The sequence below is a fragment of the Gavialis gangeticus genome, unplaced genomic scaffold (genome assembly GCF_001723915.1).
Source record: "Gavialis gangeticus isolate Ggan-Ray unplaced genomic scaffold, GavGan_comp1, whole genome shotgun sequence".
NCBI classification, from domain to species: Eukaryota; Metazoa; Chordata; order Crocodylia; family Gavialidae; genus Gavialis; species Gavialis gangeticus.
In genome coordinates, this window is record NW_017729024.1 from 73,312,206 (window position 1) to 73,322,649 (window position 10,444).

Sequence of the window (10,444 nt, forward strand, 5' to 3'; positions counted from 1 at the left end):
AGAAACATAGAGAAAAGTATCTATTTTCGCTACACTTGTAGGAGATGAGTTCTGGAGGTCCCTTACAGTCCAGCTTTTTAGGATTCTAAGTCAGGTAGGCTTTTTGCTGTCTCTCTGTGATTTCTAACTGGAAAAAAAAAATTCTGGAATTTCTTTGTAGTTCGCGCATTGAGGCAGAAAAATACTTTTTATCCTAACCTTTTCCATTCTTTTCCCTAGCTCATAGGCTATAGACTTGTTCCTTCCTTCCTTTGGTTTTACTTTGCTCTGATTCTCAATTTCCATCTCTAGTTAATGGCAGAGGTTGGTGACAGATGGCCTTGTTTGCAGAACTGGGGGCCTTTTGTGGCATTTGTCATTGAGGTGGGCAGCAGAGAAAAGTGGTGGGCGTTAGGTCCTAAAGTCAGCAAGTCCTGGACCTGAGCTGAGTCATTAAGACTTGCCAGCAGAAACTGTTGCCAGCTGCCATTTATGGTCACTGACTACACGTTCGGTGGAAAATTTGCTTCATTTTGCATGTTTCAGTATATTGGGATACTCTGCTGCTACCATAAGCCTGTGCTGAAATCTGTGAGTCTAGCTTCTTTCTGTTTTTTACTTTATCCTTTACTTTTGAGCACTTTGCTCCACTGATCAAAAAGTTAGAGCTGTTGAGTCCCAGGAACCATGATGCATATGAATGAATCATGTTTTCATTTGGATTTTATTTTTCATCGTAGGGCTTAGCAACAGAGTGATATAGAAAAAAATACTGAGCTTCTGCTGTGATTTCTAGCAAGGGGAATTGGCCTAATTCAGCTCTGCAGCCATTTTCCTTTGTATAAGGAACATTTGTTTGTAATCAGTTAAAGTGGGGGCTCATGTGTCACACAGTTACCATATGTTGTTGGTGGGAATTGGGGTGTGCATTAAATATCAGAAAATTTGCAGGGGAGTGGTGGCAGCATTAATTGCCACTGCTCCCAGCAGCAGCAATTAACATTGCTGCGGTTTCCCTGCTGCCAAATTTCCAGACCTGTGGAGGAACTCTATGGAATGGATAACATGTCTCTGTGTGGAGCCTAGGGTTGTGCACCAGATCCAGGGCAGTCCACATGCAGTAGGTGTGGACCCTCTTGCTGGGTCAGACCTCCAGAACCAGGCTGCAGGGAGTGGGCAGAAGTGAGGAGAGAGAGTGTTAACTCTTGCAGCCTGAATCTGTGTGGGTTGAGCTGTCTCTGAGCTTGCTGCTGGGTGGGGCTGGTGAGTACCTTGGCCCTGCTGAATGGGTGGGAACCGCTTTGCTTTCTACCATGGAGCAGACACCAGTTGTGCCCTGTAGTACTGGGAGCTGGATTTGGGAGTTCTGCCAGCTACTTCTATGCCCCTGGGCAGGTTTCCTAGTGGAGGTGCCCCTCAGCCTGGGTCACCTCCTCCAGAGTCTCTGCTGTAGGTTGAGAAGACCATGGTTTTCAGAGCAGGGGCAAGCACTCAGGTCTGGCCTATTACCTGCTACCTGGCTCCTGGGCAAACTGCTGCCAAGGCACCACTCTGGGATGAGAGAGGTGCTCAGTGTCTTGCCACAGTGTGAAACAGCAAGAACCGTTAGCAGGAGAGAGTTCAGATAGCAGCAGTCCTAGATCTGGCTTGCTGGGTCTGCCTGTGGGCCTCATCTGGCATGTGGTTTGGTATCAGGCACAGGAGCAGGTTTCTCGACAAGAACTTCTCTTTCATTCAGGCTGTCCTTCAAAAACAAGATGTGTATTACATCCAGGGGTGTGCGGTGTGTGAGAAAATACGGTATTGCAGAGTGGGTTGGATAGTTTTAATAGTTTTATTGAAGGTATTATAGTTGTCTAGTGGTTTCTTTATGTCCTAAAGAGCCCCCCAACAGTGCTTTTTCTCATCGGCTACAAAAGCACAGTTTAATTTCTCTGAACTGTGATGAGACCAAGGTATCTGGAATTTAGTTTGAATTTAATCTCCATGTGTCTAATGGCATTTTTATTGTATTTTTGTTGTTTCTAAGTTTGTTTTTTTCTCCCCTGAAATTAAGGCTTGCTTTCTCAAGGTTATTAACCTGTAAGACAAAGGTAGTTCAGTACTAGTCTAGAAACTTTTTTTTGGAAATCATCCTGGAAAAACAGCAGCTAGGGGTGCACTAATAAAGATTTTCTTGGTCTATACTAATAGCTGATGATTAACCAACCATATTGGCCAATACCGATCCGCTAACCGATCTTTGGTAATAATGCAAGTCATTTTAAAATGCCTGGCACTTGCAGCCCCACTCCTGCATAGCTCTTGCTGCTGTCCTGGGCGGGTAGGGTGGATCCTCTTGCAGACCATGTTGCTGGGTACGTTTGGAGTTCCAGAGCACGCCGCTGCCTTAGCACCAGCGGACCCTGTGTAGGTGCGCTCCCTTGGCTGCTCGGGCAAAGCCACTTTTGCAAAGGCGCCCAGTGCCTGGCGGAGCAGAATGTCCTTTGCACTGGTGCCTTACTCTGCCTGCGCGCAGCCTGATGTCTCTGTGGCAGGCCCAGTGTTCAGGCTTCTGCTGCATGCACAGCATTGTAGCAGGAGCTGGTAACCAGTACCTTTGCTGAGTGTGGCACCCCATAACTGCTTCCCAGTGCCCCTTCCCGCTGTGCACCAGGACCTGTAGACTGCTGCAGGTTTGGCTCAGCAGTGGGGCATGGGGAATGAGCTATGCTCTCCAGGGTGCTCTGGGTATGCGGCTGTCATTATCAGCTACAAAAACCAAAGAAAGCTGATAGCCAGTAATGTCATTTTTCCTTTTATCTGTGCCAATCCAATAGCCAGCCAATATATCCCTAATAACAGTGTGATCATAGACATTTCCCTGTGCTATTAAATGCTGTATTTATGTGAATACTTCTTTTAAGATGATTCCCCAAAAATTTGAATCTATGCATGGAAAATTAGAAGTAATCTATAATTGTAAATTGTAAATTACTTACAATTTTCCAGGTAAAGAATCTAGTGGTTGTCTTCAATTCATCTCCCTTCACTGCTGTGGGGATGGGGAGGGAAGCAGTGGGAAGACAAGTGGCAGGGGGGCAGGCATGGTGGTTAAGTGTCAGGACATTGTCCTCTTAGGAATATCTGTCTTAAATTTCATGAAACAAGATTATATGCAATGCTAGATAAAAAAAATTATGCTTAATAATCACAGGTGGTGGAAATTGCTTTAAATGCTTAAAGCTGTCAGCTGATTTCCATTATAAGAAGAGGTTTTCTATTGCTTGTATCTTTGTCAGACTTAAATTATCTGAGCAGAAGCTTTTCATGGTGGCATGTGTTTGAGGCTAAAATGAGTTGGAAAAGTGCAGCTGTTTCCAAGAATCTGATTAGAAAAAGCAATTCTTAGACCTAAATGTTTTATGAGAAGTTTCTTGTGCTTCCGTAGTGAAACTTGGCAAGGAGTGTGCACAGGTATCTGGAATATTCTTTTGCTGTCTTTATGATAATCTGCCAGATGGGCTTTTGAAAATTCTTAGTTTTCCCATGCTCAGAAGCACATTGTTTGAATTTTGGCAATTAAACTTTCTGATGACTCTTTCAGAAGTGAGTGCTTCATCTCCTGTGGCTCCTGTATACTGATCAGATGGTGTGTGCTATACCTATATTGTAACTGCTCGCTCCAATACGGATATGGTGTCATTGCTGAGACGGACTTCTGTGCAGTCTTTTTTCTCTTGGCTACGGTGGACCACCATAGTGATGATTCCTACCCAGAGTGGTGTGGAAGAGTGAAGGAGAAAGCAACATGGCAGCTTGCGCTAGACTGAGTGAAGAAATTGTGGCTCAGCAGAGGGAGAAATGGATAACAGATTCCAGCTTAGGGTGAAAGAAACATCAGATCAGGGAGGAGAAGGAATAGGAACTGGAGAGGAGGGAAAATAGAAAAAGGAGGGTAAGATAGGACATGAACAGAGAGTGAAAGGAATATAGGAGTCAGGAGCCATGGCTTGGGGTGGAGGGAAGGTAGGAATGAGGGAAGGGAATGTAGGCTGGAGTTGTGGAAGAAGAATGGAGATGGGAGATGCAGAAGCTAGGGAAGGGGTTGGGGAAGGATAGGAGCCAGGGGTGGGGAATAAGGCCAGGATTTGACAGGGGTAGAAGCAGTTGGTGAATGGGGAGCAGGAAGGGTATGGAGGACAAGAGCAAGCATGGAGTAGGGAACAGGGTTAGGAGCAGATGGTAGGATAAAGAAAAGGGGGAGGGACAGTGTTAGGAGTTTGGGAGGAAATGCTAGTGGCAATTGTGATATTAAGACCAGTGGTTTAAGGACAGAAGGATCTTTAACTGTTACATAACACTTCTCACCAGAATCTGGAGTTGTCCTAGTCTCTGAATCGCAGTGTTTCCTTTTGTGTCTATTTAAAAAGCTATGAAATCTGCTGGCAAAATTAGCCATGTTACACAGAAGCCTTCTTCTATTAGTCCATTTACTCTATCCAGTGTCTGTTCTGTATCTAAAGATCCTAGGTGTGCAGATGATCCAAATGAGACATGCTACCCAAGGATGAAATTTAAATTGGTCTTTTGGAAAAATGTTTTGGAACCGTTGCTTCTGTGATAAAAGAATATTAAGGATGTAGAGTTAATTACTCACAAATTGGGAAAATCCAGAATTAAGATTATTCATATAGCCTTAATTCATCTCCCTTATGCATGTGCATAACTTCATGATCACATATTATCTTTTTTCTCCATAGAATCCTTGCTTCTTTCAGTGTAAGGGACTGTGGTCTGTGGATCTATCAGTTAGATGATGAATGAGGCCATTTTTTTTAGGATTATCATCTCATTTGTTGGAGAAGTAGGAAGAAGGGAACGAGGCAGGACATTTTAATTTTACCCATGGTCTCATGGGTAAAGGCAGTTGAATGCCACCCTGGAGAAGTGTGTATCCCTCCTTTTGTCATTGTGTCCCTGTGTGATGCAGGGGAAGTTGTAAATGAAAAAAATCCCATTGTGGTAGCTCCCATTTCATTTTCTGATTGCCCAGCTGGGGATGCCTTAGGGTTAACTTGCAGAAACACTGAGTGGTAAGTGAGGCCAATTAGAGTCTGCTGTGAGCATGTAATGTGCTATAAATAGGGAGCTACCTAAATCACGGCAGAAGTTCATTGTGCAGCGGTGCCTTCAATCCCGCTCATTTTGCTGTGCCCCCACACTAGTGGCCAAGAGGCAATTAATGCTGTGGTTTTTGCCTCTAGACCCACTCAGTAGTCATGGGGGGAATGCAACGAAAAGCAAGATTAAAGGCACCACTGCCCTGCAAACTTGCGCTGTGATTTAGGAAAATCCCTAGCTAAAAATGCTAAGCACTCTAAAAAGCAACCCCTAAGCTTCTCATATTGGGCACCCAACGTTAGTTAATATTTTTGCCAGTTTTGACATTTAATGTCAGTGTCTGAGTTCTCCTAATCTAATATTACATTACTTCTCCTCACATGGTCATTCTTAAGATATGTGCACCATAGAAAAGCCAGCAAACTGATTAACTCTGTATTCAGTGCAGAGGTCTTGTAGTGTGCAGTAATAATGAGAAGGCCACACAATAGAGTACATCTGTGCTGCAATCCAGAGGAGTAATTGCAGCTAACGTCTTTAATACCCTAATTGGTTTCAGTCTAGCAATCCTGGGAGTGCAGGCTGCAAAACTTTGCATGTATTCTTGGATAAATACTTGGGCTGAGTTCTTTGCTGCCATGGACTCACTCTTACTAGTTCCCAGGCTAGCCAGTTTAAAGTGAACTCACATATGTCTACCCAGATTGCAGTCACACTTTTGGGTTGCAGGGTTGATATAGCCACAGAATAGCTATGATACTTGCATGTGCATATACGCATTGAATTTAGTGAATGCTTTTTTGTGTACAGATTGAGAATGTGCTGTTTCTCCCACCAGAAAACCCTGTCAGGTAATTAGACTGGGCATTACATATGCACAGAAATGTCCAAAGTAAGATCGTATTTTCTAATTTTTAAGTGTTTGACTTTTCAATATTTAACATTGTTTATATCATAAAATACCATGTTTAAATTACGTTATCCTCCTGGAAACTGATTCCCTAAGAGGTAACATCTGAGAACTGATTTCCTCAGAGATTATGCTTGATGTTTGAATAATGACTAAGAGTTTGTTCTTTGAGAAAGCATCACGGTGTGGAAAAGGGAAGTTGTCAAGTCATTAGGGCACCTATGCATGAGCAGTGAGGCTGCAGCATGTCAGAGCAGGCCCAATTAATCGAGTCTACTGGAGAGTGGTAATGACCATGCTCCAGAAGACTCCACTGTCTCATGTATCAGGGTCCCTGGATTTAAAAATGGCAGTGGGAGTGCTTTTAACTAAGTAAAGTTTGTTCAAGGAGCCTTAGTTAAAGCACCCCCACTGCCATTTTTAAGCATGGGGCCCCCACCGCCATTTTTAAGCATGGGGACACTGATATACAAGACACTCTGGGTGCTTTAATTAGAGCAACTCTTGGAGCTGCTTTAAATAAAGTGCTGCTCCCCCGCCCCCTCTGCATGTGTATAAATGTTCTAGGAGTTGGGCAAAACAACCAAGAATTCTTGTTTGGCAATAAAATTGTCTGTTTAGTTTAGATGTTCTAGATACCTTATGTACTTTTTATAGTCCCCTCAGTGCCACTGTGAAGTAGGTAAAGATGTACTGCATTTTATAGAAGCACGGACAGAGTCTGAGCTTTTTACCTTCATTTGTATCAGGAGTTTGTGATGGAATAAGGAACTGAACTTAGAATATAAACAGATGTTGCCAAATTAAGCACGGCTGATCTGCTTTATTGAATGAAACGTACAGTGCCTGCTTTTCCACTTTGGGTAGGGGGTGTGATCCTGTAGGACAATAGGTGATGTATTCCCTGCTTTTAGAGATGTGCCTCTGAGATTGCCCAGGGCAAGTTTCTGTAAGTGGGAAAAGCCAGGGTTTTCTGCTTGCAGACGCATGCCCTGGAGATTGTCTGAGGCACCTCTCTCTAGGAGAGGAAAACTACCTCCAGAGTCACAAGGGCCCCAGTCCTGGGAATTCCTGGGGTGCACAGGATCAGACCCAGGCATTTGGAGAGTGCAGGCAGTTCTGGGCTGCCCATACTGTTGTCCCATAAAGTGGCAAAGCTATTGCCACCTTTATCGTGACCACAATTTTTTGGCATTAGTGGCACTACAAGGGGTGTGGTTTGCTTGGCCTTTGTGCTGCCATAACTTTTTTATGGTGGCACAAAGGGGACTTCTTTTTCTACCCTTCGATCTTATAAGTCGTAGATCAGTACGTTTAACTAGCCAGTTGCACTTCAGTTGTTTAGTTCTGGATGGTTACTATACAAGATGGTGTGCCTAGTTTTGCTGTTGAAAATTGTGGCTTGCTTAATTTTAATTCAAAGATTAGCTGTGCTTGCTCTAAATGTTTATATCTGTCATCATTTTCTGTGATATTAAAGCACTGCAGGTTCCTTTTTCAATATATTTTCATAATTTTTATTCTGTCTGCAGATGTGGTGACTAAAAGAATCAGTCTTGTGGCCTGTATAGTACATAGTGCCTTAACGATGGGGTTTGGGAGTGACCTGAAATATTCTCATGATGCTTTGTTGCAATTGCAAGACTGGGAGCTACGACTGCTGGAAGCAGTGAAGAAATTCATGGCCATGCGAGTAAAAAGTGACAAAGAATATGCATCCACTTTACAGAATCTTTGTAACCAGGTGGATAAAGAGAGTACTTTCCAGCTGGATTATATTAGCAATGTGTCCAAGGTAAGAGAATATTATCAATTGAAAATAGAGCAATTTTTCTTTTAAAAATGCATAGATAACATACTTTGAGTTATTTTTGTAGCTAATATGAAAGAACAGTTGTTTTTGTTGAATCAGAGATGATGAACTGTTTAGAAGTGTGTCAGAATAAATGTTGCTTCTAGTATGTTATCACTTTGAGGTTGATTTCACTGAGCTATTCTCAGCTCTCTGTTCCTTCTGCTTTATTCTCCAGTCGTCCCCATTTTACTTCAAGTGAAATGTTAGTTGGTTTATGCCAGAGTAATGTAGCCAATAGGTTCCTACTAATGCATTTTTTTTTTTATTTTTAGGATTAGTAAAAGTTTGGAGTTGTAAATGCTTGGGGTGGAGTGAATGGCATTCAAGCTCCCCTGAAGAGCTGAGAACAATGAACTAAACTAGAATCCCTAATTCGGTGCTCTGGTATTGTAGACTCCCAGGGTTACTCAGCTGCTTTGTCTAGTGTTTTTTTTTTAAAGTATGCTATGTTGTAGTGAAAAATTTCTTTTTTTTACAGTTAAAAAGAAACTCTTGTTTATATAATGTACTTTTTAATATAATAAACTGTATTAATGCTTTGTATTTTTTTCAGCTGCATACCATGGTGTGAATAATGGTCAGAATGTCAGCCTCAGCTCTGAATTTCCTGGCTTTTTTTGTGTGTCACAGAATATCAGACTTTTTTTTTTCTCGTAATATTATTTAAAGGGATTGCTTTGTGTATACAGTTTACAGTACCAAAAAATCTTGACTCTTGAAAAGTTTAAAAAATCCATGAACATTGTTTACTAAATAGATCAAGATCAGGTACAACAAAGGTAGTGGCAAAGCAAATTCACATCACTTGCAACTAAGCTCCAACTCTGCCTGATCTGGTAGAGAGAGGACAGTAATGTCTTAAAGGCTCATTTCATCCTTGCCCTCTTCTGAGAAAAGCTGGATTAGGAGACCTTACCCACTCATGCTGGTCACCAGATAATTGTTATGTACCAGCTTTCAATTGCTGTCAACCTTGAATCTCAATTTCAATGCTGTGTAGTAGTACAGCCTCGAAATGGTGAAGTGTTTCCTGTAAAGTGCCTGTAGCTTGGTAATTAGAACACTTCCTTGGGAATTCTGTTTGTTTCTTCCATCCTCAAGCAGAGGTAGGCCTATAAGCCATAGGTATCCTGAGTGAATGCTGGAAATACTCAATTACGGGTTAAAGGTACTCCCACCTTTTTCTGCGATTTAGATGCATCCTGTTTCATTCATGTCTTTGAATGGAAGTGGCATAGACTACTGTGTTGTGCTTAGGCACTTAAATTCTAAACCTTAGTCTAGGCAAATTATGGACTCTCCATGTCATTGGAGGTGTTCAGTAAGTGCCTGGAAAGCCACTGGTCATGGATGATCTAGGTGTTGCTATACTGTTTTTGAGATCTGCACCATTCTCGTATACCACAAGAAATTGAATAAGTACTTCTTCTTGTATGACTATAAGTAGTCAGTGTCCTAATCTTACCATTTAGCTGAAAAAAATGCATGTTTACATGACAGTGAAGTTTAGTGTTCTGCTAAGGTGTTATTTTTAAGGCTTATTAGAAGTGGAAAGTAAAGCCAAATAAGTGATCAGCAACATTTCTGGCATAGAATTGTAGAGAAGTAGGGCTGGAAGGGACCTCCAGGGGTCATCTAGTCTTTCATCAGTCCCATGGGATGCTCATGCCCACTACGGGACAGGGAGGTCTGGGGGAGGGAGATCCCCTGCTCTCCATTAATGCTGACTTCGTGAAGGAACACCTTGGAAAGCTGGATACCTTCAAGTCAGCCGGCTCTGAGAATCTACACCCCAGGGTACTCAAGGAGCTGGTGAACATCATAGCCCAGCCTCTGGCACGGATCTTTGAAAACTCCTGGCACTCTGCTGTAGTGCCTGAAGACTGGAAGAAGGCCAGTGTGGGGCCTATCTTCAAGAAAGGGAGGAAACTGGATCCAGCTAACTATAGGCCCATTACCCTGACTTCTATCTCAGGGGAGATCTTAGAAAAGTTTATTAAAGAAGCCATCCTTAATGGACTGGCTGACGCCAACATGCTAAGGGATAGCCAGCACAGGTTTGTTGCGGATAGGTCTTGCTTGACCAATCTCATTTCCTTCTATGACCAGGTGACCTATCACCTGGACAAGGGAGATGAAATTGATGTCTTATCTTGACTTCAAAAAAGCCTTCGATCTGGTATCCCATGATCATCTCTTGGCGAAACTGGCCAATTTTTTGTGGCATTGGGTCCACCATGATCTGCTGGCTGGGAAATTGGGTCTGTGGTCAGACCCAGAGGGTAGAAGTTGATGGCAGTCTCTCATCATGGTGCCCTGTGACCAGTGGGGTCCCCCAAGGCTCTGTCTTTGGACCCATATTGTTCAACATCTTCATTAATGATGTGGACATTGGAGTCAGAAGCGGACTGACCAAGTTCGATGATGACACCAAACTTTGGGGCAAAACATCCACACCAGAAGACAGGCGGGTGATCTAGGCTGACCTGGACAGGCTCAGGAAATGGGCAGATGAGAACCTGATGGTGTTTAACACCGAAAAATGCAAGGTTCTCCACCTTGGGAGGAAAAACCTGCAGCATCCGTACAGGCTCGGC

The 10,444-nt window shown here is 43.0% G+C and overlaps 1 protein-coding gene across 3 annotated transcripts in view; it reads left to right on the plus strand.

Moving 5' to 3' along the window:
- The window catches only part of FER (FER tyrosine kinase), a 437,414-nt gene that overhangs the window by 32,687 nt on the left and 394,283 nt on the right, over nucleotides 1-10,444 (plus strand). For all 3 annotated transcript variants that reach the window (XM_019517242.1, XM_019517244.1, XM_019517243.1), the window contains exon 3: nucleotides 7,525-7,787. In XM_019517242.1, coding sequence (XP_019372787.1) covers nucleotides 7,581-7,787 — 207 coding nt within the window. In that variant the 5' untranslated portion in view covers nucleotides 7,525-7,580. The remainder of the gene's footprint in view (nucleotides 1-7,524; nucleotides 7,788-10,444) is intronic.